Source organism: Hippichthys cyanospilos, chromosome 2 (assembly GCF_059441005.1).
Source record: "Hippichthys cyanospilos isolate Australia breed blue-spotted pipefish chromosome 2, RoL_Hcya_1.0, whole genome shotgun sequence".
Taxonomy (NCBI): domain Eukaryota; kingdom Metazoa; phylum Chordata; class Actinopteri; order Syngnathiformes; family Syngnathidae; genus Hippichthys; species Hippichthys cyanospilos.
In genome coordinates this window covers 10809779-10836615 of record NC_142370.1, presented here as the reverse complement: position 1 = coordinate 10836615, position 26837 = coordinate 10809779, and the positions used below count along the sequence as shown (strand labels likewise).

Genomic DNA, 26837 nt, shown 5'->3' with positions numbered 1-26837 from the left:
TGTGAAGTAGAGCCACCACAATGTCACACACAATGCGAATATCAGAAGGCCAAACTCAGAACACTGGCGATCCGTGATTGGCTGTCACCTGAGCCTATGCAACTATGATGTCATTTTCAGTCAATGAGTGAGTAAAGGGCCGCCCCACGCATAACATTCCGGTTGCTGATGAGTTTATGTTCCATAAACTCCATCTGTCTCAGAATGCTATGACCGAATAAAAAATGGTAACATGAAGAAAATTTGGGGGTTGACTTCCCCCTTAACCCTTGTGCACACACTTTGCAAACTGTATGCACTTTTCCCGAATTTTGCAAATGCTTTTAAAGGTGTAATAATTCAAGTTGTTTATGAATATTTTTTTTCCTTCGATCACTCAAATTGTTCAGTGGCATTTCTTCTCTCCATACTCGTGTAGGTTAAATGTATTAACTCCCACAAAAAGTTGAAAAATGGTATGGTCTGTCTTTGTAGTCTGTGATGTGATCATCACACTTTTAGACATAGCCACTAACTGGTCTCTACCAACCAACTGTCTTGAGGTGAAGCACAAATCAACAAAGAATTTTCTGTTTGCTGACATAGTTTCGACTGCTGCTCAACACAATGTTGCAAAAATCACAGGAAATTCAATGTAATAAATGCTATTATAATGCATCCCAAAAATTGCAATTATAAAGGTTTTATAAGGTCCAGAATTCGGACAATGATTATTTTTGTATACAAAATCTCCCGCGTCCAGCTGCAATCACAGAGAAATAGCATTTTGAAATTGTACGTTTAAATAATCTTCTGGAAATTTCAGCTCCCTAGTGTCCCCCCCCCCCCCCCATCGATTCTTTTATAACATGAAAAAAAATCAAAGGAATTTCCATAATTTGTAACATAATGCCACAAGGGTAAATTGTTGCATGTTTCACGGGCCTCAAAAAGGACATGGAGGGTACCTGATGTGCTTCACCTGCTTTAGTTTTGACACTTGTGAATTTGCTTGTGCTACTCATACGCAACACTACAGAAAGTCTCAACACAGCTATTAAACTAACTAATATCTGTAAAACGGTCTGTAATAATATAGTAGATAAGCAAAAAGATATGATGGATGGATAATAGAGACAGACAGACAGACAGACAGACAGACAGACAGACAGACAGACAGACAGACAGACAGATAGATAGATAGATAGATAGATAGATAGATAGATAGATAGATAGATAGATAGATAGATAGATAGATAGATAGATAGATAGATAGATAGATTAGGTGAGGTGATCGATACTAACAGCTACATAGCTAGCTCCTTCCATGGGTTGATCTGAGCACTCCCCATTTAGTTAATGATGCAGCATGCGGTTGTTGCTGACTAGTCGTGCAGGCCTCTCTGAATGGGTAAGCACTGCAAATGTGACCTAGTTGCTAAAAGAGCCCACATGGCCAGCAGTCAGCTCAGATATGCTACACCTGTTAAAAAAAAAAGCCCTACAACACGGATAAAACGACTGATAAATATCATGAAGTCTCACGAAGTTGAGCCAAGCCACGAAATTGAACTTCTAAAATCCAATCACGCTCACTGAAGTAGATAGAATGCCTGAACATCATTTTATACATAGATTTGTTTCTTTTTTTAATTATTATTTTATTTCTACGAGAGGTGAGGACATTGGTTTTAATGCAACATCGAGGCAGCAGCAAGCAAGTTACCTTTCTTGGCCGCCTCCATTTCCGGAGTTGATCACTACGAAGTGGGGCTGAGCAAAGCCACCGGCATCAAGTCCCCCCTCCTGGGCACGCTTGATGCCGAAAGGACACACAAGACAGCCGCACACTAAAAGTTGCCACGGGCGACAAAAGGCCGGCGGCTTGTGCGCGCACGCAGCTGCTGGCGAGGTGAGTCCGCATCCATACAGAAATCAAATAAAAGATGAGTTCTTGACAGCCCGCAGTGGACATGGATGTCCGCCACTCTCCACGGTGGTCAGTAGCTAACCAACGACCCGCTGGGATTAAACGGCTGAGCCGTTTAGAGGGATGACACACTGGAAATCTTCCGAGGGGAAGGTGCAGGTAAAGCCCGAGGGAAATCAACTGGACAGATTCGAAGAACAATCAGCATAGTGATATTGAAATCGACATTTTTGGGGGGGAGGCTGCTACCACCTGTATATTTTGGAGGGGAGTTAAATAAAACGCGTGTATTTTTTGACAGTTTGTACTGTTTAAGTAAAGCAACTGCAAAGAGAATTAGTTTATGCGCATAAGGGAACAATGTGTAAAATGTAGTTTAATGAAGAACACTATCCAGTGTCTCTCAGAGATACCACACACTTTGCAAACATACTGAAGCGACATTTGCAAAGTTCTTCGAGTATTCGGAGCAGAATGATGGCGGACAGGCATGCCAGTCTCCAGTTAAGCGTGGCGCAGCCTAATATAGCGATTATTATATTTACAATTATACTTTTACATATACTATTATGTATATGAAAAAAAATCTGTTGATAGAATGGAACGTGTTTGCGTGTTATTGAGATTATTAGTTTTTTTTTTTTTAATTTGAATGTTTAGTTCTCCATTAGCTTCCACTAAATTTTACTCAGTCCTCTTCATCTGAGGTCCCCAACCACCAGTCTGGGGCACGGTACCAGTCCATTAATCACCTGGCACCGGGATGTGTGGGCCGCACCCGAAATAATGAACTACTTCTATTTCATGCATTATCCGAGTTTGAAAACTATTTTAATTTGAAAACTTGCCAGTTTCGCTTGGATTTGTTTCGGTCACTTGAATGTCCAAATTTCACTCACAAATAAGTTACATGAGTGAGAAACAGGTGTCTTTGTGACTGGGGAAAGACCCAGACAGGTGACGAGCCTACAACTTCAAAGAAAAAAAAAGCTTATAACAAGCAATACCGGGAGACCTACTTGCTAACAAAGACAGGCTAACAATCAGCATCAGTGTGACTGTTTTACTAGTAGTGAGTATCTGAACACAAGTGGTGCATTTACCCATGTAGACAGATAATATAATATACACAATATTCTTTTGTCTTCTGTAGATAAGAAGCCCAATTACATCAGCTGACTGACTCACTTTAGTCGCAATTTGTCCGCATGTATGTACTATGCCGCCCCCTAGAGGCCAAACTGCACACATCAGAAGGCTTTGCATAATAAACTTACTGTTTAAACCTTTACTTGTAAGTACTACAGTATTTGTGAGATAAAACAGAGGTTCTTTAAGTATTTTTTCTCAACCTGTTTTATCCCATAAATAGTTTTCTTCGAGAAAGCACATTACAAACGTTTTTTTTCTTCAAGAAAAGCACATGGGTGGGGGGAAAAAATCACCATCTCTTTATTGAACACCATATGATGTCTTTATTCATCTGAATAAATATGGTAAGAAAATAGACATTCTCTACAGCACAACAAATTCATGTGCTAAGTTGTGACTATTATCGGAGAACATACAAAAATGCCCGAAAGCAGTACGATGTATTACAATGGAGTCAGTGTTCACAACCATTGTTTAGCCTTAGATTGAGAATCTGCAATGCGTGCTTGCAGTGGGTTTTCTCTTCACATTTCACAAAAAATATACACATTTACACATCTAGTATTCCAAAGTAATAAGTAGTACAATTATACACCCTTTTGTGTTTGAAATGTGTGCCGTAGTGCCTGAGATCCAGTGGCAATTTCTGACGTAATATGTGCAGCAACACGGGGGCATTTCACACACACACGCACACACACACAATGGTTTTCCAATGACATAGTGACATATTTGTGTGAAAAACGGCACCCCCTTGTGGGCACATTATTATAGGTCCTCAAGGATTTTGCCGGTTGAGTTGCTGAATGGTTGGGGAAAACTCTACGACATGGTTGTTAAATCCGTTTCACAAACCCACCAGATTTTTCATCTACTAAAATAGATTATCAATAAAATTATTGAACACGTTTAGACAACGTAATATGACGTAATATGTGCAGCAACACGGGGGCATTTCACACACACACGCACACACACACGCACACACACACACAATGGTTTTCTAATGACATAGTGACATATTTGTGTGAAAAACGGCACCCCCTTGTGGGCACATTATTATAGGTCCTCAAGGATTTTGCCGGTGAGTTGCTGAATGGTTGGGGAAAACTCTTTACGACATGGTTGTTAAATTCGTTTCACAAACCCACCAGATTTTTCATCTACTAAAATAGATTATCAATGAAATTATTGAACACGTTTAGACAAGAGCAAATTCTGACAAAAAAAATACTCCTTTGTCCAGTTTGGTAAGGTTGAAAACCGTCACAAAAACATACACATTTTACTGCATCTATCCTCATTTACCGTAATTCACACATTTATCAACGAGACTTTTTTTTCACCCTGCTGAAAATAATCACCAAAAATATTAGCATCTTCCCTTACTATAATTCAAAATCAGTTTACCTAAGTTCAAATGCTACATACAGTACAGTAACAGTGCCTTGAAATAGAAGTGCCTTGACTTAGATGTTTTTTTTCATCACGTGGTTGATTTGTTTGACCTGAGATAAGAGCAGTTTTTAAGATATGGGTGTGCTTCAAAGCACCGCCGCTAGACAGCGCCACCAAACTTCTCAACCTCCCGCTATCAATGAGTCCAATTGTCTTCCTTGCAGTGGAAGGAAGGACAATGTCACTTGGTGACGCTGTAACACCATTATGCCGCAGAGACACCACAGAGGAAAAGGGAAGGGTACGCTTGTGTTTTGGGCTCAAATATTCCATGTTTGAAGGTTATGTCGATGATCTAGTGCAGGGGTGGCCAAGTTCGGTCCTCAAGAGCCACAATCCAGCCTGTTTTCATTGTGTCTCTTCAACTAACACACCTGATTCAAATAATTAGCTCATCAGCATGCTTTGCACAATCCTGATAACGACGCTGATTTGACTCAGGTGTGTTGGTTGAAGAGATACATTGAAAACAGTCTGGATTGTGGCTCTTGAGGACCCAACTTGGCCACCCCTGATCTAGTGCATTTATTTTGTGAAAAATTCATTAGAAAAATATTTTTTTCTGAGGTGCTGGACCAGCTTGCCGTTGACCACTGCATAGTCACAGATTTGCATCATTGCGGATTTGTTTTTGCATTATTTTAAAAAATACGATCACACATGCACAACCTCGATTTCCCCGCTTTTCAAGGAAAATATGCATTGAAAAACTATCAGAACTCCGAATGGACATCCTGACCTTTCCAATGGGGTCTCTTGTTTGAGTGGGAGGCAACTCACTTTGCTGTCTTGCTGGCTGAGACAAAATGGACACCAGTGGACAAATTGAATAGGTTGGCTGTCAGGAGGATATGTGGATTTTTGCTATTTGCTTCACGGCTCCCTCACTGTCAGCCCCGCAAATATGGGCGGCTGACTGTTTTTTGGCATTTCTATTCATTTCAAAGGGGAGAGATGGTTTGAGATACGAGCGTGGTCACAGAATGAATTAAACTCGTTTTTCAAGGTGTAATATTTGTTGTCTATTCACAAAAGACATTTATATCTTCCCTAGTGATGATTGAAGGTGTCTTCCCTCTGAGGTAAATCGACTGACACTGGTAGAAATCAGTCTCTGCACGGCATTATCATCTTTGTACCTGCTGCCAAGTTGCCGTGGTGCCAGCTGAACGAAGTGAGCGGTAATTATGTCAACAAGCGTTCCTCTGCAGCTCTACTGAAAGTCAGCCTTTGGTGCCAGGTCACGCTGTTCATGCTTTGGAGGCAACTGACTGGGATCCTCTGCGAAGGGAATTGCTGAAGAAGAACAACAACAAGCGTTGGGTGGGTGATTTTGGCCATGCGATTTAAGCAGTTAGTGATGAGTAATGTAGCCAATGCAGTAAAAACTTGTGCTGTCGCCAGTGTCAGTAATAACGCTGATAAAAGTAAACATTTTTTACAGGTAACTACATTTATTATTCATTAATAGACTAATATCATTATTTAGTTTCACTGTATATGAAACATGGTTATTATATGTTAAACATGGTGCGTTACAACTAGTATTTACCTTAAACGCCGGAAGACGACCTCACCCCCCACAATGTTGACGAAAGCAAGTTATACATCAGTACCTCAGAACCTCTAGTCTCTTTTGTTGTGAAGCATATTTGCTGACAAGCTCCACCATGCAGCAATGCAGCCGTCTGTTGCCAGCAATGGTAAAAATCGGTCGGCAAACAAACAACAGACAGGGGTCGCGCTGCCGGGATGGTTATTTTTATGTCCCTTCTTTCCTATATTCATTAAAGTTATTATTTTAAACCGTCTAAATACGTAAAAACCGGTAAGTTCTTTTGTCGCCTGCCTTCACGGGCAACTGCACTGTGCAGCGGGAGCCTCCTCTCATTGTGTATCAAAACGTGAGTCCACTTTCCGTTTTGTCAGCTAACTTCCACTGGTAATGTGGCTAATATTCTATCATATGCTACTTTCGCAGACTGCTTTATGTGAGATTGCTCTAAGTTGGACGTGAGCAGTCTCGCAAGCTATAGGGTGGCCAACAAACGTTTCCCCCATCCAAATAAACCAAGTCGGTTTTGTGGGAAAAAAATTTGGCTTTCTAAAAAGGGCTCTCTCTCTCTCTCTGTCACTTACTACTAGCCTGTAGCTCACTCACAATGTTGCTTGCTGAAAACTTCCTAGACAGCCAACTTCTTTTGTTTGGACAGGGGGAAAATTTCAATTTGTTGGCCTTCTTGAGGCCTTCTTGAGCTCCATAGACTACTCGTGTTCTGGCTGTCACTCACGGTTCTGAAACTGCTGTGCCGTGTATCTTGTTAGGAGGATTCCGAAACCTTCAATTAGAGCAAGCAGAACTCCCCCCATCATGGCGGAGCCCATCATGGTTAAAGGCCCACCTGGAAAACAAAAATTCACACCATCTCATGTGGGCAACCTCAATGGTGGATACACATGTTGCTATTTTGGTCGGCTTCTACATCCTGTTTTGCTTTCATGAAGACGAGCTTTTAAAAATCTTTGTTTCTGACGTTCCCTTTTTTAAATATCATTGACAGGCATGATCCCGTCAGTTTTTTACAGTGTAGGCTTCAAAGCACAAATTATCTCTCGACCCCTCTGAAGTCTACAGTGGCCTCAATTGCACATACCTAACTGCTAACCAGGAGCCTACCAAGTATTTTCCCCACTTAAATGATAGTTTAATCAATTATTAAAATAATCCTTAGTTGCAGCTCCAGTTTACTCATTATAAAATGTCCATTTTTACCAGGCCAGCAGTGATTACATGAACTAATTGACTGTCAGTGACAGATAAATGAATCAAATATACATTTTACCCTAGCAATATTTTAAATTTGATACTCCTATTCCAAAAATAATTGATCTAAATGGGAACTTGAACGGATTGTGAACCAACTATGACATACCCCAGTAGTGTCTACTTGAGTTTTCTCTTACTGCGTGCAGCCAAGACGGCGCCCGTCAGAGCGCCGCTTGTTATTGAGTTCCATGGATCCTCTTTTCCTCTAAGGCGAACTAAACCGCAGTCAATTGTTGAGAAGAGTCCACCCCACACGGCAAAGCTACCTGCAAAACAGATCGAGGACATGGTGTTAATTTATCCAACATCTTCTATCTTCTGGCTTCAATGACTTGCTTACCTCCAATTTGTGGCGCTCTTAATCTCACTGCCTTTCCACTGCCTTTCAGTCTGTGTGCAACTCCCTGAAATTTTACAATATTGTCACACAAATAGTAGTTGTAAAGGGGGAAGAATGAAAAAGCGCTCTTACTGCTGGGGCGTTTCGAAAGCCCTTGATGGCTTGAAACACACCCCCGCCGATGGCACCCATGGTGAAAGCGCCTCCGCAGTCATCCACAATCCTCCACGGGCTGACAAACATTTGCATCATTTTACACATTTGAATACACTATACACAAGATGTATGATGGATCATTGGCATGTGTATGCATGCAATCTGCTCTTACAGTATTTACTCAATTGAATTTGTTATATGTAGAGGATTCTGGGGAGATCAGACTAAATAACCCTTTTAGGACAATTTGCAGAAATTGAGTGTTTTTTCGATATCTTGGTTCGTGATCGTTCTTACACTGTATTTTTTTTTTTTACAGATACCTGTGAGTAGAAATATACTTTCACGAACAGAGGTTGCGTAAACTTACAGTAAATACTGTAGTAGAATAAAAAAAAAAAGAATTCTAACCCAGTGTCAAAGTAGAAAAACTATACAAAATAGAATCAAGTACAGAACAAATTGTTTGAACGTCTATACTCCCAACCCGTAGTTTTTCTCTAGCTCAATACCAATTAAGAGAAAATAAGACTAAATAATTTAAGGATAGTAGCACTATCAATTATTAATTTCTCAGCGTTTACTAACAACGATTTGAGTTTACTTAATCCCTTGACTAACATGACAGCCGACTGACTGTCCTCAAGAAATATTTTTTTTAAATGACTTAGACGCAAAACAAAGTGTAGCTGTGGAACAAACTGTTTAATGCGTCTGTATGGTTACATAAAAAATATACAAAAATAATCAACCGTATTACTACCAAGGTTCGCGAGCATATTCCTCCATGTTTGTTGTGATGGACGGCGGTGTGACGTCAACAGCATTATCGCCTTTATTGAAGTTTCTTCATCGTCTCTTTTTGTTTGAAGATACTTTACCCCCTTGTGGTCTGGAGTAACAACGAACCCCGTCCGATTACGTATTTCTAAGCGACACAGTAGAACTACATTACCCAAAACAACTATACCAATATTTTTTTTCTTTTAGTTTTCTGTAATTAAGATCACTTCAAAAAAGTGTATAAAAATTCATGACACTTCGGTTATGTTTATCGACGTCAGACAAAAAAAAGATGGTCAAATTTTACCCAAACAGTAAGATTGTAAGATTACAATGTAGTGTTTTTATATGATCAGTCCTTTTGTGTTGTTGTTGTTTTTTTAAATATAATTTTGTAAAGTATTTGATTACATGTTCGGCCCCCACCAGTTTAAACGCTGGGTGAGAGACATGGACCGAACGCTCGCTATACGTCATTAATGTGCGCCATCGGAAGTCGTTGCGTTGATTCTGCAGCGATTTGTCCGAAAGCAGGTAAATAAGAATACTTTGTTTCGTCCGTCTTTCATTTTATACTTCATCGTATTCTTTTAGAATTGTGTAATTCGCCCTTTCCATTATGAGTTTAAGGAGAGCGATTTTTCTTTACCAATCGATCCATTGTCTATGTCGAAGTCATAGACAAGTCATCTTTACCACCGTGTTGCACTGCTCAACACGTAACTTGCATTCAAGTGAATTTTACAGTTACCTCCGCGTCTCAAAAGAAAACTGATTTGAAAACCTATTTGAAATTTTATCTTAAACATGCAGAAAAAAATCAACAACCAAACAACACATCCCGTACTGAAACACCTTGTGTGGTTGTTCTGAACATGGAGAAGTTAAAGTCTGCATTACCTGGGTTAAATTATCCATCAAAAATTGGAATTGGAACTACTGTACATACACACTAAATGCATACATTCCCTATACACGCATACACCCTTCCCAAACCTTGTACAAAATCGTGTACATTCTACCCACCACCCCCATTCTACAACTTAGTAAAAGTATACATATTTTCCGCTAATCATTTTCAGTCAATCAAATAAATGAAACCAAAAGCAAAGGAGCTTTGTCCCTAATTTTTCAGGATGCCCCTTCCTGCAGCACTGCTAGCCCGCTTGGCCAAAAGAGGGATTGTGAAACCCACAGAGCAAGGTTGTACGCATAACAAACATTTGCCCAAAATACCCCAGCCTTATTTCAAGTGGATTTAATTCCTGAGCCATATGCCATTTTTTTCCCTCCAGGGGCAGATGAGGAGATTATCGCTGAAGATTATGATGACAACAATGTCGATTATGAAGCCACCAGGATGGAAAATTTGCCACCAGGCTGGTATAAAGTGTATGACCCTTCTTGGTGCGTATTGCTTGATTTCTTAGTTTTAGGTCATTGAAACAGTAAATGACATAATACCTTTCTGTTGCAATTAATGAGAATAAATAGTTTGTTATACATGATTTGTTTAACTACTGGCAACATACATTACATGCCAAATGCAAATACTGTCATTTAGACCACATTTGTTGTAAATGAAAAATACCAACGTTATTTTTTTCTTGTTCACACATTTTTTCTCGACAGTTTGTTAATATATTGTTTTTTTTGTTTGTGTTTACTAGTGGTCTTCCTTACTACTGGAATGTGGATACAGACCTGGTGGCCTGGCTGTCGCCAAATGACCCATCTGCTCAGATAACAAAAGCTGCTAAGAAACAAAAAGGTTGACCAAAAAATAAAATACCCAAATAAAAATCTGTAACTTGTTGATGTTAATCATAACTATTTGTTCAATTATTTAGCCGAGGCGGGGGATGATCGAGTTGAGCGTCATTCTGAGAAGACAGACAGAGAACGTGACCGAGATCGCGAGCGCCATCGAGACAGAGATCGGGATAGAGAGCGGGACCGTGAGAGGGATGACCGTCGTGAACGAGACAGAAGAAAGAGGAGAGAAGACGCGGCACCCTATAACAAGAGCAAACGAAGTTAGCTTAAATCCATTTTCCACTTTTAACACTCACAAAATTGTGGTCGGTGACAGTACAAGCACACTCTATCAAAACTAAAGAAGCAGACACTCTTCTTTCACTAGGCAGCAGTCCACCCGTTGTCCACACCATTTTGCCATTTGACGTCATTTTCAGTTGACAGCAAAGTAGCCAGCCTCTCAGAGGGATACCTCAGTAGATTTAGCTGTGTCATCCATATTCCACAAATACAATATTAATCAAAAGGCTGTTTATTTAAAAAGTGGAGGTGCATAGACTGTTCTTGTAAAGAAAGTTTCTGACTTGAGTCTTCCTTTATAATTGGAAAAGATTGTCATTGACAAACAATTCAAGGTTGCAAAGCTTTTTAACAAATATTGTAATTTGTCTCGTTTCAGTAGCGAGAAAAGATGATGAAATGGACCCCATGGATCCAAGCGCATATTCTGATGCACCGAGGTACGCTATTTGCATGACTTCCTCTTTGTTCCCAAGCTAGAGTAGCAAAAACAATTTTTCAACTTTTTTTTGGGTAGGGGCTCATGGTCGAGCGGCCTTCCCAAACGCAACGAAGCAAAGACGGGGGCTGACACCACGGCCGCGGGGCCTCTGTTCCAGCAGCGGCCGTACCCGAGTCCGGGAGCTGTTCTCCGCGCAAACGCAGCCAACCAATTTGTCAAGGAGTAACGCAGACTACCTGCTGTACTTTTACTTTTTGTATTTTCTCTTGATATTGGAGGAGTCATGTGTAAAGGTTATTTTGGAAGCAACTGGCATTACTAAGCAAGGAAAAGCGATCTCGCAAAAACCACTTTATTCCTTATTTTATTTGAATGGCATATTTTGAACAGATGTTACCTTGGCGTCAACATTGCCGATCCAGTTGTTGGGTTTTTCTCTATGGTGGCAGTTTGCTTTTATTTCCATGACAGTTCTTAAGAAGAACTTGTGTAAATACGTTATGACCTAATAGAAATGGAATGTTTGTGACAAGAGCCATTTGATAACATGCTTTGTTAGTAATTTTAAAGATACATTTGTGGACTAACGTCTTGGCCAATGTTTTCATTTCCTCTTTGTTCAGCAAAACATAGTCTTGTAATAACATATGCAAATTCAGGATTTTATTACAAACATTACAAAACAATATTTTGTTGTCACGAGACTCTAGAAATGGTCAGTTGCCCCTAAATAATGACAAATAAAATCATAGTCCAAAGCGAAGAGTTTCTTTTCATGTCTGTCAAGCTGGACCATCGCTCGGCACTTGTTTTTGTCTCGCTGCAGAATACGGCCCACCTGCACAGGTTGACACACAAAGGCGAGCAACAACGTGAATCCAAACACATTCACGCGATCCTGCAAAAAATCCAGAGGACTTTGGACTCACCTGCCCTCGATGCTCACCAAGTACAACCATGATGGCGTCGTATTCGCTTTTGGGCACAATTGTTTCCAGCATGTCCTGCTTCACATCTGTCACATGACAAAATATTGTTTCACAGCCCAAGGAATCCCTCCCCATCCCCTCAAAAAATCTCCCATGTTTTTAAAGGGATGTTCGAGAACATTTTTTTTCGGACACATTTTAATCCCCAGTATAAATCTTAGTATTAACTGATGCGGACGCCTCCAGTATTTTAATGTACATTTTCTATTCTTCTAATTTGTCATTTCTAGTTACTGATAATAAAACTGTTCAAAGAGAGTGGCCGATACTAGTACTGGCTACCACCGCGAGAACCTTGATATAAAGCCAGATTATCAACCCAGTACTCAGGCACTCGCCCACCCCGATGTGGCAAAACCGTCAAAGCCATTTTTTTTTCCATCGGACATTTTCTCTTTTCGAAGTCTTGATCCTGTTTTTTTCTGTTCACACACATAAATTGAGATGAACGCTGCTTCACTAAGTGCTTGATTATGCACATTTTTTGCTGAGCCTGTAAATTAATTCCCAAACTCTGAGGAGTAGCTTTCCGTTCTTTTGTATACTGATGGTTTGCTCTGCCCAGTTTTCTTTTTTTTTTAGCTCCACTCCTCTTTACAAAGAGGCTGAGTGTCAGCCGCTGAGGGCGTCAAAGAGTAAAACGCAAAGTGGACAAAGATAATGCGCCGCACCGTACATGCATCTAGACTGCGCCATCTACAGTACTTTGGAAACACGCAGGGAAATTAAAACAATAAGACATAACAAGGTGTATTAATGCTATTTCTTCAAAGTTTGGCTGGTCGGATTAAAAAGCTTAACGGCCCGGATATGGCCTCTGAGCCCTAGTTTGCTTATTGTGGTCCTAGATTTTTAACTGGCTATCTAGTCAGTTTTTTGAATACCTAACTTAGAGAGTCACCGATCTGTTGGGGAAAAAAAATAGTTCTATGGACTTACCATCTATCAGTCTTCCTTCTTCAGTTCGACAAATGCAAGTAAATGGTGTTAAGACATCCTCCACACGCATCTGAAAGAAGACCATTCGCTAACATTAACAACAGTGTTGAGGATCAGATCAGTATGATTCTTCTGGGGGGGCATCACATACGCTTGAAAAGAAATGACAAAGTGTGACTGCCACCTCCTAAAATACATACTTTGCATGTCAAATATATTCATTGAGGGTGGAAAAAAAAAGGCTGGTCAGGAGCAGTCAGCATGTAAAAAGTTTGCCAATTTCAGAGTGTTTTGGTGATTAAACTTGTACTTGTGACATTAGATAGTTTTAGAGGAGCTATAAGTGTTTGTTCCCCATGGGCTCTACTCAACTCAAGTAGTACATCCTATGCACAAGTGCGCGCTATACATAAGAAAATACGGTATTCCGAAAAAACAATGACAGAGCATTTTAAAAATGCTCTCATGTATTCAATACAGCATTTCCTTAAACTTGCATCATATTAATTTTGCATCATATTTAATTTTCTATCCTTCTACATTATATTCTGCAGTTCCAGATAAAACTATAATAAACTAGTATTGGGTTCCATTACGAATATCGATACCTTGAAACAAGGCAAGGTATTGGCCCGCTACCAATATTTGGTATTACTCGCCAATCCCTACTTGAAAGTGATACTAATCTCGAGTGAGAGCGATGAGGGTGAAATACCTTTGAATTGTAGTACTTGCCCCCCTTGAACTCTTTGTCAACAAAACGAACTTTCAAGTCTCTCTGGAGCCAGGAGGGCGGCGCCTTTGCTTGCCTGGCCTCTTTTTCCAGAGGCCTCTCTCTGGAGAAACGCAAGAAATTTTTCCTTATTTTGCTGGGTAGCGCAAATATTGCTGCCTATAGTGCGCTTTTGAAGGACGCACCTGTCAAGACTGGAGTCACCGTGTTTCCTTTTTCTGTTATTTTTTTCACTGTCTCTTTCAGAAGTTGTGTATTTGACGTTGTCCTTGTGCCACCTCTCTTTCTCCTCCCGTTGCTGTCTCTCGTCACGCTCTCTCTCCTCTTTGACCTTGGTTTTATGGGCTTTGCTGAGACGACCTGAAAGTGTGTGTGTGTTATTTGTTAGTGCAAGCCAATAAAACTGATATGGTTGCAAAATTCCATAACTTTTCAAAGGTGGAAACATTCCATATGAATAATCTCCTTAGATGCAGCCTATTCATTTGTGTCCACTGTTGTGTCCAGTTTTGCCTTCGCAAATACTGTCATAAACATTTGAAGTACAACACTATATTGGAACTTGGAGGTATTTTTTTAAACGGATTTGTTTTTTTGGGTGGACATTTTGTGGAATTTTTTTTTCATGTATCAAAAGAGCCAGTGGTTTGTGCTTCTGGTATCATGACTACTCAAGAGTTAAGAACTCATATTGGTGTTGGTCTGAAGAACAAACACAAAACAAAAAACACATACAGCAAATAAAGACAAAAAGCAGCAAAACAATATCTTACTGAGATCTTTGCCATATCTGTCGTATTCCTTCTGCTTGACCAGTTTCACAGCATATTGGTGGACCGACACTACCTCGCCGCCAATCGCCAGTTTCACCAAAACGCGAGCGTTATCTGTGTCCAGAGCTTCAATCTGCACAGGACAAAAGACAGTCAAAGCAGCTCTATGCTCCTTTTGCAAATAATAGATATGTATGCCACCTTTCCATAGCGCTCCTTATGCAACCCCGACTCCAACAGCACGCATCCGCCTCGACCCAACACCAGCTGCTCCTCCTCTTCCTCCTTGTTGCGCTCCTCACCGGGCTTGGGAGGCCGCCGACGTTTGACGGGCTCCAGATCCTTGATGGCCGAGCGATCAGCCCCGAGACCCAAGCCCATGACACGGGGCTTGTATTCATATGGCTTCACATCTCTTGTTATGAAAAAATAAATAATTAAATGACTACACATGTATTTTAAATAAATAAAAAAGAAAGGAAAAGCCTACCACAACATATTAACTTAATTTGGAGTTAATAACAGACACTTGAAATAATAAGAGTGGCTGTGATGACTTTTATTTAAGATTTATAGAATGATTTTGTTCATGATCTATATTTAAACATGGGTGTGTGTGTGTGTGTGTGTGTGTGGACATTTTATTCAAGTTGTAATGTTCTTGGATTCCCCAAATAACTGAACTTGTAATAGAATACGGGAGAAGCCTTACTGTTTGAAGGTGCGCCCAATGCCTTCCCCTTTCTTCCAGCCCATTCCCTTCAGCATGGCCAGTCCATAACCTTCCACAGGAACGCGTTCATAATCCTCTTCTGTCGACTGTAATATACAAACATGCAACCAACCAGATTATAACCATATGCACAAAACCAATATTCTGTGTTCACAAAATAATGTTCATTATGATTCACACAATTTGGGAGGTTTTACTTGCAAGGTTTAACATTGTGGTTGAAATTTGCAATGATGTAAGACATGGCATATATGGCATAGTATATTTCCATGTCACAGCAAAAATGCACCACATAAGCCACATTTAAGTGGTCTGTAAGTATTAGAAATACAGTATGTCTGGTCAACTACTCCTCAAGCATTCTGCAAATTATGCAAAACCTTGCTTTTACAATACAGGCATCTATTTATTTACAAGTTGCCAAAGGTACAATTTTGAAATTGGATTAATTTCTTTTACACCAAAAACGCTTTACAACAATTCCTTTTTTGTGACAGAGATAAGTATAATAGAAGTAATTATAGATATTTTATTCTTAAAAAGGAAAATGTATTTTTTTTTCTTCACAGCTCGATAGAAAATAAGTATTTGGGGGAATCTTTTTTTGACAAAACATGGTTGTTTCTTAACTGGAATTGATCTCACTTGTCTCTTCAAAAGTAAAAAGTAAAAAGGTTGCTTGCAACAGTGACTAAAACATCAAGTTGGCAACCTGCTTAAAAAAATAAATCAATCGTTTCAGTTCAAACTGAAGAATGTCCTTTTGCTTCATAAAATGACATTTTGCACCAGCAGCAACATAAAGTACACCTGCATAATCTAATACAATCCAAGCGAAGGGGGAAAAAAAACAAGACCGTTTGTAACTAACGAGTTAGGTAGTGTTTGATCATCTACTTACAGGTTTTGGTCGCAGCTCCACATTTAAACGGTCTCCATCCTCAAAGCCATCGGGAACCTTGTTTTGTGCCAACAGGGGGATGGTGAGGTTGAGATTCACCTCTGACTGCAACTCCTCCAGCTTCCGTCTCGAATCTACCACGAGCAAACATTAAGTCAGTCTCTAAGATAAACACAAGTGGTTCTTTCTAACACCTTTTCAAAATGTACAGTAAGGGTATACAATTTTACTTGACACGTCCAACTTCTGTTAAGTTCAGGGTGTGAAAACCCTTGCCAACTGGTGTCAAATGTTGATGCCCTCCAAATGAACAGACCTTCAATAAGCTCTTTGACAGCCTGAGCCTCCACGGAGTCATTCTCCAGAGTTTTGCCCCCATTTTTATCGCCGTTAAGTTGAGTCGATTTGCGGGTATTGTCTTCACGTTCAAGATTCTGGTCCTCTTGATCGGGGGCACGCCAGCGGTTCTTCAGGATCAAAGGGATGACACGTTCCGTTGGACCTTCAGATGGCTTCGTACTAGCAACGTTACACAACAATATTAGCAAGTTGACAATCGAATTTGTACTTAGCATGTTTCTCATAAACACAACTGAATTGAAGGCGTTTTAAGGCCAGCGTTTCAAACAAAACAAAACACGGCTAGCATTAGATTACCTTTGCAATTCATTACTGGTGATTCCGGTTAAATAATCGATGTCTTCTTTTGTTGTCGCAGTGTCACAGCTCGAAGGTTTGAATTTGCTCAAGGTTTTAGCGAAACCAAACGAAACCGATGTTTTTTTCTCGCTTTGGTCATCCGAAGACGTGGGGGAGTACGAACCGTTTTCGTGCGACGCCATTGTACTATGGTGACGTCGTTGAGAGAAAAGCATCATGGGAGTTGTATTCTTTTAAGCGAGCGCCAACATGCCGAGAGCCCACGTCGGATAGATTTAAAACAAATCTCATTTGGGCCTTTGAATACTATAAATCAGTGGCTGTCAAAAGTTTTTGAACAAAGTACCGCACTATGATGACAGTTACGATACTAAATGTAATTCTGTATTAAGAATTAAATGAGTGACTTAAATGAGTCAAAAGATGTAGACCAAAAACAAAGGTCCACTTCAGTGGACACAAAGTTATAATAGCATATACTGAATTTATTGTAATGGTTTCCTGAGTTTTTATTTTATTTTTATTTTTTTAACTTTATTATAGGCTTTGGAATTATTTACTTGACAAAACACGATAGTTGCTCAACAGCTCATTGGAAAAATAAAGTAACTGCACACTTTTTAAAGCCAAGTTCAAACGTCATAGTAATTGTACTTTGGTGAGCTATCTCAGAGCAAAACACCTTGCTCAGGTTTCTGAAGGCCTTGCAAACGCTGCTGAGGTTTGCTGCTGATGGGCAGAACACAACTGATAACTGAGATGGTGAGGCAAGTTTGGTAGTTTGTTCAACAGTTGTATTTTACAGGAGAAGAACTGGCTGAAATAACCAAAGAAATCTATGTTATTATTCTTTTTATTATTTTTTTAAAGGAGTGTGAAAAAATGGCTGGTACTAAATAAATTAATGAATTAAACAAATCATTTGCTCTATGTGCTAATTAATTAATGGATTAGTTTATGTAAAAGTAATCATCGGTGGTGCTTTACTCCCTAAAGTAAGCAATTACATTAATTCTTAATTACCTGAAGGGAATTGATTAGTTCAGGACTTTCTTACAGAAAGTAATCGATTCCTGTAGTACTTCATGACCGAAATGATCACAATCAATTACCTAAAGTAATTGATCAAATTTCGTACTGTACTTAGTTACCTTAAATAATTGATTACTTTAGTTTTTAACTCATTCAATATTACCCAAATTTAGACCCTCCTTTAGCCAAACACGTGAAAAAAAAGATACAGCATGGGATTGAATACAATTACGTTTTTGGGATTAAATGAGGTTGTTATGGGAAAAAAAAAATCACAATAATTAGTAACCTAGAAGGGTGGTGTTTGCAACCAATCCATGCTGGTGAAAGTCATCTGCTACAAATTAATAATTTGACCAAAATGCCAAACACAGAAAGGGACAACGTGGTTTTCAATGCATGCACTGCGTATGTAAATATGATCTGAGAGGAAACCAATTTTAACCAATCTTTTTTTAGAGTGTTTAGTGGACATGTGTAGTTGTAAAAAGTCCGACAGCTGAAATCTGTCGTAAAGAGAGAATGTAGTTCCTGTATTGGGGGTGATGCTGCATGCTGCAGGTAGATGTCTTGAGACAAACAAGGGGCGGTACTTTCAACTCTTTTCCCTTCCCTCCCAAGCTTCCGCCCCTCAACTTCCCTTTTGACCTTCTCTTGTCTTGCCGTGTTGCCCTCTAGTTCGCCTTTCAGGAGCGGCGTGGATTCTATCTCCTTTCTCATGTGGACACCTCTGACAAATACGATCCGAATCATGCAGCTTCCCCAGCTGGCCGAGTGCAACAATAGACGCTCACTCGGGTGTCTTGAACGCACCACGCCTGAACCTGCAGTAACACCTAGCTTTTTTGGGCCAATTTAAGTTTTTGCTCAAAAAAAAAAAAGGTGAAAGACTGAAAAAAAAAAAAAACTAACCCAATGGCCGTGCTAGATGAAAGGGGTCCATGTAACAACTAATTTGCAGCTGGGAGAAGGAACATGAAGGTAAGAGCTTGTTCGGAATATAAGTGTTACACGATGACGTCATACGGTTAAAGAATGTCAGGCATTGATCGGTAGAGCGACACGTTTATAAGCCGCTTGCCTGATTGTGTGTGTGCGCGCGAGCATTTCGATGTGCCACGCCACTCTCTCCCTCTCTCTCTCTCTCTCTCTCTCTCCCCCTTCTCTCTCCTCTCCTCTCTACCAACATCTCTCACCAGTGTCCAAATATCCCGTCAGCCACGCGCATCCACTCGACTTTTCTTTCTCCGGGACACGGTGGCGGCGGCACTCATTACTGCAGCCACCACGCGTGTGCTTTTTCCAAATCAAAAGATAAATTGCACAGTCCAGGATTAAACGTGCCCCCCGCCCCCGGCCGGCAATGTACATAGATGCGTTCAAACGGATCCTCTTTGAGCGGCTCAACTGCTTGAAGAGGATGTGTGTGTGTCAGCGCCACGGCAGGTCAGTAAACAAGATTTCCACCTGCATCCGTCGCGTGCATGCGTGGAGTGGGCATAATGTCACGTGCTGTTAGTCACGTGGGCAGATGAAGTTTGGGCACAGCAGGTGACCCGAGTGAGCGTGTAATATGTTTGTTTCCCCACCGCAAAGTTTTCAGCTTTTTAAAAAAGTCAACGTTGTCTCTTGTGAGGGCCTCCAAGTGGTTGTTTTTTCTCTTCTATCCGTTTTCAGTGATGCCATGAGATGCGAGTTTAATTAATAGCTCACAACACTTGTATCTCAAATCCTATTTCCCATGGACATGAATGGTCATTAGCTCGCAACAAAAATATCTGTAACGCGTGTGTGTGTGTGTGTGTGTGTGTTTGAGAGCACTCAGCCATTTGCTTAACTAAGTGGTTGCATTTTGTTCAATTCATTGTGCTGCTCCTTATGCTTGGTCACCAACGGGCAGAATAAGTCTGTCAGCATGACACAAATGAAAAGTCAGCATGACTCAGGGATTCAGTCTACTTCAATGATTTAAGTGTCTGTTTTTTAAATTTTTTTAATGAATGGTAAACAATAGATACTTGATGTCAGGACATTTATGTTCAAATATTCATTGCTAAAGAGCTAAAACACACCAAATGTCATTGCTAACCATTAGCTAATTATTGGTAGCAATAAGCTAGCAGGGGCATTCTTAAAACATGACACCTCTTTTATAAAATTTAATATATTGTATGAAACAATGAAATATATATGATGCAATTTCTTTTAAATCAACACATTTGACAAGCTATGTTTTTTAGAATACACAATGTGTAATCCCCGTTGTTTTATATAAGGGCTGAGAGTGCCAATTAACAGCTGCATGCCTCTTAGAAAAATTGCACACTACTTGCCAGACTGCTCGGAAGTGGGTTGCATGACTGCCACAATAATGTTTTTGCTTATAAGTGTAATCATAAAATGTTATGAATGATAGCTCGTATACAAAAGACTTACAACTCACATAGCTGTGTGTTTTGTATTTTATTTTCTTCCGAAGATTGATTGTATAAGATAATTTGTTTGAATTACCTCTCATCTGAGGAAAAATTATATCACCGTTGACAAAGCGCATTACCAAAATAAAACCATTCAATGTTTTTGAAACGGGTCAATTTTCACGTAATCAAGAAGTTTCATCATGTTCCATTTAAATTACTTCGCTATTAAATTATTTGAAAATGCAATTAAATGTTTTTGTCACAATATTAGAGAGCATTCAACTAGATTTTCTCATACCTTCAGAAACTTTTCGCATGCGCCTGTGGTAGCTTTAGGGGCATTACGGTAAATGCAACACTTACTGCTGTCCGTAGCTATAACAAACATGGCGACCTCCGGAGGCGGGCCACGCCTCATGTAATATAATATAACAATAATAGACCTACGATTAAATTCAAACATACTGTTGGTCGTTAAGAACACATTTCTTTGCAAGTTTTTTAAATTGATAAAATTGAATGTATTTATTTTTAATGAAAAACGATTTACATCTTACACAGTGTCACTTTAAGTAGCAGATATTTAACCACAAACAGTGTAGCAACACATGGAGATAGATAATATAACTCACAGACATACATTCTGTATTTTGTGTAAACAATTATTTTTTCATCTTTTTACTGAGGAAGATGCAAGCATGAGCATACCAGAAAAAGCTGCAGAATGTTGAAAAAAAAAAATGTTTGTCATGACATACTATTTTATTGTGCCATTTACGATACGCTTTTAAAAATGTGAAATATTCTAGTCGTTTTTTAAAAAAAAAAAAAAAAATTGTGGATGATGGCATTCCTATCCATCTCAATGGGGAAAGATGACTCGACATAGAAACGTGGTCACGTGTAGAATCAAACTCGCTTCTCAAGGCCCTCCGGCTGTTAGTGGCTCCAGCCGACCACATTGAGAAAAATGGAGGGATGTTTTCGTGACTTGTTTGCGTTAGGATACATATAAATGCCTCAAGGTATGTTTTATTGGCTGAAGGCGTGTCCTTGCATGACGCAGGGGAATGATAGATGAATTTGCGTAGCCCTGACTTTGCTCTTCGCGGTCAAGGATACTGTGATGAATTTACCGTAACGATGGTAAAGCCTGCCCTCGCCCGCTCATGATCCGCCAATAATCGTTCCAAGTTTGTGTCGGACTGTCGGGACTGCATGCGAACGGCGAGCATGACTAACAAGAGGCGAAGAGGAGAAAACCCGGCGCATCTATCCTCTGTCATTCTAGTGCATCGGGGATTTGCTGATTGCCTAATTAGCTACCTCCTGTGTCCTTCGTCTTTATGCATATTCATGGCGCTGTTTTAAGGTGAGGCGAAAAATGTGTGCGCACGCATATGTGAGTTTGTGCAGTTTACCCTTGACAGGGCAGGGCTACGCAGGCACATTCTCCCATCTGTGGTCCAAACCTTTGCTCCCAGCCACTGCATTTAGATTCTGCACTTGTAGTCTGCTCTATTCTTAGCTCTCTCCACATTTTGCTAAATCCCAACAACAACAATAACAAGAGCAACAGCATTCCCACCCTGATTTCATTTGGATCGGATAAGCCGCCGTTAAGTGGTTAAACTGGAACAGAGTGAGCGAGTCAATACGAGATCAATGGCGATGTGTGCTGTTGCGATTTACACTGGGCCATATCCGAAATGTCAAGAAAGCCAGGAATCCGTGTATCCTTGAGTCGGGTATGAGTTGGACAAGCGGGATCAATATGAGCTGGTGAGATAGACAAGGAAGGGGTCACCTCCAACCGGCCCGCTACTGAATCACACCATCGTACTTGGAAAGCACACACCTGAAGAAGACCTGCTTTGATGTGACCTTCTCTACCAATCACTCATTTCATTTCAATTTAGGATGGGAGACGACTAGGTTACCGCACCCTCTTGCCATATACGGTACGGTGACGCCATAGCTGTCATTTTAGAGGTGGCACTAGTTGGAACCAGAAAGTACAGATACTTGTTTTGATGTATAAGTATGGAAAGGAAAAAAAAAAAAAAACATTAGACTAAAAATATTCACGTTAAATCGAGACATTGAATCAATTGCAAATCAAACTCATCAGTCTGTCTTTTGGAGGTAAAAACAACGTGACCGAATGAGGATATTAGAAAAAGCACAGCATTGAACATTTATCTAGTACTGTAGAGGCAATTTTCAGCTCATAGTTTGATGAAATTGCTGGCGCTTCCTGCCGAGGGCTCATCTCCGGCCGCAGTGTGAGACCCAATGCGTCATGGCAGACTAAGTGAGAGGATCTCTTGTCTCAGCGTAATTCCTCACCACGGCCGCATGTACACAGCACAACATCCATGCCGCACACACCTTCCTTGACCTTGATCCCGAAGGATAAAGTGTCCCCTAAGAGCACACCACTCCGACCCAGTTCTCCTATCTGGTGTGCATCACTTACAATTGTGCCCTCAACAATAAAAAACTCAGAAATCTTAATTTGCCGAAGAAAGAAAACAACATAGAAACCTTGAAAACAGAAGCAGAAATCCAGCTTTCAGAATGAGCACACTGCAATGGATGAAGTGGGCATCATTCACATCGCATTAGAAAACACACACACGCCAACACACACAGACACACACATACAAATTCATTTTACAAAATAAAGTGTCATCAGTCAACTCCTTTGGAGAAGGGGTTGTTCCCTAGGACTATAGAAACACAAAACACAAAGTAAACAATATATGGATCTTCAGAAAATAGAATTGTAAAAAAACAAAACAAAAAAACAATTACTGTACTGGGGAAAATTACTTGACTTACTAGCCACTGGCCACCTATCGCCATGCCCAGCTGATAGCGCCACTGTCAGTTGGTCAATACAGAGTGGTTGCATGAAATAAAAGCATATGAATCCATCCAGATAAATATTTTTAAGTAGCACATACATCTACTTAAAAACACTAGCCGGACATCAATGATTTTACTTGTTGAAATAAAATGGAGTAAAAGCAACACAATATTTTCAGTGACTGTCATCAGCTGGCTCCACTGTTTAACTTCTGACTCAATTTGGATGTGCAGTTAGCTAGCTTGCCAAATGTGAACGGAACCATACAATACAATTGTTGAAGAAATCATGCATTAAATTGCTAAAGAAAACATATATTATATTGCTATCATTATGTTTTTAATTTTCTGTATTGCCATCCATCTATGCCGTCCTTGTTCATCTTACCCCATTCCCCAGAAAAAGTGTGAACTGGAAATTTGGCCCAGCTGTTGGATTAGATCAGTGCAGTGCAGTGATCTGCAGTTGGGCTTTTTGTTACGTCTTGTATTGTGTAATGCTTTGCTGGAAAAAAAAAAAGCAAGCAGGGGCGACTGAGCACTGATGGCTCTGAAGCGAACACGGGAGTGGGAGCTTAGTTGTCCCTTGCTAGCAAGAAAAGTCAATCTTGGCTGGTCTGAGTTAGTATTTTACAGTATAGTCTGGGCTTGTTTTAGTCTTCTTTATAGATTTCTCTGACTCTATGCCTAACACGAAAAATATGCAACTCACTTCTGTATGTATTGGTGTGTTTGCTTGGTAGTGCCTTTTTGTCTCCTGTGAGTGCATAAACATCATGCAGAAGAAGGCAAAATTTTCCTCTTTAGATGATTTTTTTCCCCACTTTTTAAAGCCTTTAAAGCATCTTGAGTAAAATTTTATCAGTATTTGATATCCGAAATCTTTTCATGTGATGTTCTGAACTGTTTGTAGTCACTCACCAGCGTCGATGTAAGATTTGCGTGCAGAGAAGCCATACTATTTTTCATTATCAGCTTTTTCATGTACTGGGTCACTACTGAGTGTAAGCACGCTCTCGTGCTTTCCCGTGTCCCTGTGTAGAGTCTGTTTTCCCAGCCACAAGCATTTAATCTTTTCTTTTTAAATCTGCCACCACTGTCCATTTTGTGCGTGGCACTGGCATCTGCCCTAGATTTGGAAGTGGGCGAGCAGGACTCAGCTTTAAATCAGCTCGTGCAGTTGGGTGAGGATGTCGGGAGGCAGAGGTCAGGGCCTGAAAGAAGTCGGAGTTGTGAGGAGGCTCTTGCGCACACTCGACTAGGAGTTGCAATGATCTTAAGGTCACTGTTTATTTAAGATGCTTTACTTGGATGACCTCGACGTCACCCCGAGGGGTGGGGGGTGGGGGGATTCTGCGGGAAGATTACAAGCGGTATGTTTCACGACATGTCACAGTTGAATGGAGAGGCTTTGTTTTTGCTGTGTATGATGGTGAAAAGGGTTATGCCTCCTTTGCTTTATGCAATTAGATCAGGGCAATTTCTGGATAAAATGTAAAATTTCGACTATTTAGATCAGAGGTGTCCAAACTAAGGCCCAGGGGACATTTGCGGCCTACTCTCGATTTTTCGGTGGCCCATGTTCTAATAACAGCACAGTTAACACTTTGAGTTAAGTTGATGTAAAATAACATTTCCCACTTCGACTGGTAAATTGGTCTGTATACTGATCTAAAAATGAACAATGTATGACAATTTCTCTTCAAATTACTGTGTTGAATATTAATTGATCTGTTTTAGAAGCAAAAAATTGTTTCTTTCTCTTTCTGCACTGTGTCAAGATCTGACTTTTGAAGATACCACATTAATGATGCTCAAGTTGCAGTTTTCAAAATAATCAGCTTACTACAGTTTGTGCTTATTTTTGAGGGCAGAAAATTATTCAATTAAAATCACAATATCACTCTATTAAAATCACTATTACCCATATATATATATATATATATATATATATATATATATATATATATATATATATGGGTAATAGTGATTTTATATATATATATATATATATATATATATATATATATATATATATATATATATTTAAAATTGCTTGCTTGATTGGTTTTAGCATGTTATTAAATTAAAATCAAAGTGATTTAAAATGGCCATTGCATCCTTCCATTGTTCTGCATGCTGCCCCCAAACAAAAAAATGTGGACACCATTGACAAACACAATTATTAATTGAGTTCAAAACTATTTATTCAACTACCAAAACTCAAGTTTGAAGTGAACATCGAGTCAAAAATATACGTTTCTGAGAGAAGGTGACTTGCGGTCGCGGCGTGTCAATGCTGGAGATTCTGTTTGTCTCATCAAAAGGCGGTCATTTGAAGGTGGTGATGAGAAGAACAGTCCAATCTTCGTCCGCACATCACTTTATGTCAAAACATGGCCACCTTTCCCTTGAGTCCTCTTGACTCTGGAACATTTTTTTTTTCAGTGCACGACACTGGCTGCGAGCGGCAATCAAACAGCTGTCTGTCTCTTTGCAAATGATCCATGTTAGCTCTCACGCTTGTCTCATGCTTAGACGTCAGCTGTGGAGACGTGTCTGCTCGTTTTGCTCATGACGGATGATCAAATTTGCGCTTTCAGCTCCTTTCTGTCATGTGAACAGAGAACTCAATGAATTCCATTTTTTCCTTCCTGTCTTCCTTGCAGGATATTTTTCATATATGGGAATGTTTGCCATTGTTGGTGCATTCATGTATAACGCTGTTACTCGGTGAATGTAGCAATTATCCACATGTATACGCTGTTTAAATGAGCATGCATGTACTTAAATAGAAACATCTTCTCTTTGTTTATTTCAGAATGTGCAGTAACTGGTCTGCAATAATTTTATTATGTAATGGCTGCTCATGCTTATTTTGGTCCTACTTATTCAGACACATAAAAATCTCCTCCGTCTTTCTATTTGGTCATTTGCTGCGAGTGCTTGCATCCAGAGACAAATCGGGCCGTTTGGCACGCTGGTCACATTCCCGCTGACAAAACACGCAGCCGACTCATCAATATTCACCCGAATTCGCATTTTGGAAGACAACCAGTTGCACTTGAATAGAGAACACGTCATCAAGTATCAACTGGACTCTCGTCAAGACATTAAGCATTTTAGCTGAGCGTATAGAAGCGGCTAATTTTGTTATCGCGCATCCCATTTAGAGCGGAAACAGAACGTTGACGGCACGTGTTCATTTAGAAGAACAATTGTTAGTTAGACTACAGAAACCTCTGATGTCATTTCGTGCAGCTTGATTGGAAATGTGGTGCAATGATTGGTCATAAGCTAGAGTGGCCAAATTTTCTAAATTGAATCAAGGACAACATTTTGGTGAAACTCAAAAGCATGCGTTAAATTCTCTATGTATAACAAATCTGCCTCACCAGTGATTGTGTTGTTACTTTTGCTAAATGCTAAAATGCTTTTGTGTTCTGACCCATTGTTTTGCTGATGTCGTAAAATTTGCAGAGATGGAAATTTTTGCCCGTCCATCATTCATCATTCGATTGCGTTCTGGGCCCCCTTTTTGTGGCGTCCAATTGTGCACGCCAAACCAAACTGTAGATGTTAGCCAGTTGTTTTACTGTATTTTACTCATGCTTCCAATGTCATTTCATGACCACAAAGTGGACTTTTTACAACTTTTCCA

At 40.0% G+C, this 26837-nt stretch overlaps 5 protein-coding genes and 1 long non-coding RNA gene across 6 annotated transcripts in view; 3 read left to right on the top strand and 3 right to left on the bottom strand.

The window, feature by feature from the left end:
- Positions 1-1976, bottom strand: part of cacna1fa (calcium voltage-gated channel subunit alpha1 Fa) — a 28120-nt gene extending 26144 nt beyond the window's left edge. The window contains exon 1 of the mRNA XM_088408535.1: positions 1706-1976. Within this exon, the coding sequence (XP_088264661.1) occupies positions 1706-1724 (19 nt within the window). The 5' untranslated portion in view covers positions 1725-1976. The remainder of the gene's footprint in view (positions 1-1705) is intronic.
- On the top strand, positions 1756-6246 carry LOC148427235 (uncharacterized). Its single transcript, XR_015864875.1, has 3 exons — positions 1756-1891; positions 5574-5693; positions 5760-6246. It is a non-coding gene; the product is annotated as an uncharacterized LOC148427235 (long non-coding RNA).
- On the bottom strand, positions 4990-8701 carry timm17b (translocase of inner mitochondrial membrane 17 homolog B (yeast)). The gene is made up of 6 exons (XM_088408539.1): positions 8606-8701; positions 7819-7918; positions 7687-7750; positions 7484-7612; positions 6811-6921; positions 4990-5815 (listed from the first exon to the last, which is right to left on the bottom strand). Exons 1-6 carry the CDS (start codon positions 8629-8631, stop codon positions 5733-5735), a joined length of 513 nt encoding a protein of 170 aa, XP_088264665.1. The 5' UTR covers positions 8632-8701; the 3' UTR covers positions 4990-5732.
- Positions 8702-9011: 310 nt separating this feature from the next.
- pqbp1 (polyglutamine binding protein 1) lies at positions 9012-11888 on the top strand. The gene is made up of 7 exons (XM_088408856.1): positions 9012-9159; positions 9761-9828; positions 9921-10032; positions 10296-10396; positions 10476-10661; positions 11063-11123; positions 11201-11888. Exons 2-7 carry the CDS (start codon positions 9762-9764, stop codon positions 11349-11351), a joined length of 678 nt encoding a protein of 225 aa, XP_088264982.1. The 5' UTR covers positions 9012-9159; position 9761; the 3' UTR covers positions 11352-11888.
- gpkow (G patch domain and KOW motifs) lies at positions 11767-17043 on the bottom strand. Its single transcript, XM_088408855.1, has 11 exons — positions 16851-17043; positions 16510-16712; positions 16194-16327; positions 15272-15378; positions 14761-14974; positions 14560-14692; positions 13972-14146; positions 13769-13889; positions 13054-13123; positions 12055-12140; positions 11767-11963 (listed from the first exon to the last, which is right to left on the bottom strand). The coding sequence occupies exons 1-11, from the start codon at positions 17033-17035 to the stop codon at positions 11832-11834; spliced, it is 1560 nt and encodes a 519-aa protein (XP_088264981.1). The 5' UTR covers positions 17036-17043; the 3' UTR covers positions 11767-11831.
- Positions 17044-19150: 2107 nt separating this feature from the next.
- Positions 19151-26837, top strand: part of magixb (MAGI family member, X-linked b) — a 60679-nt gene continuing 52992 nt past the window's right edge. The window contains 1 exon segment of the mRNA XM_088407775.1: positions 19151-19331. Within this exon segment, the coding sequence (XP_088263901.1) occupies positions 19249-19331 (83 nt within the window). The 5' untranslated portion in view covers positions 19151-19248.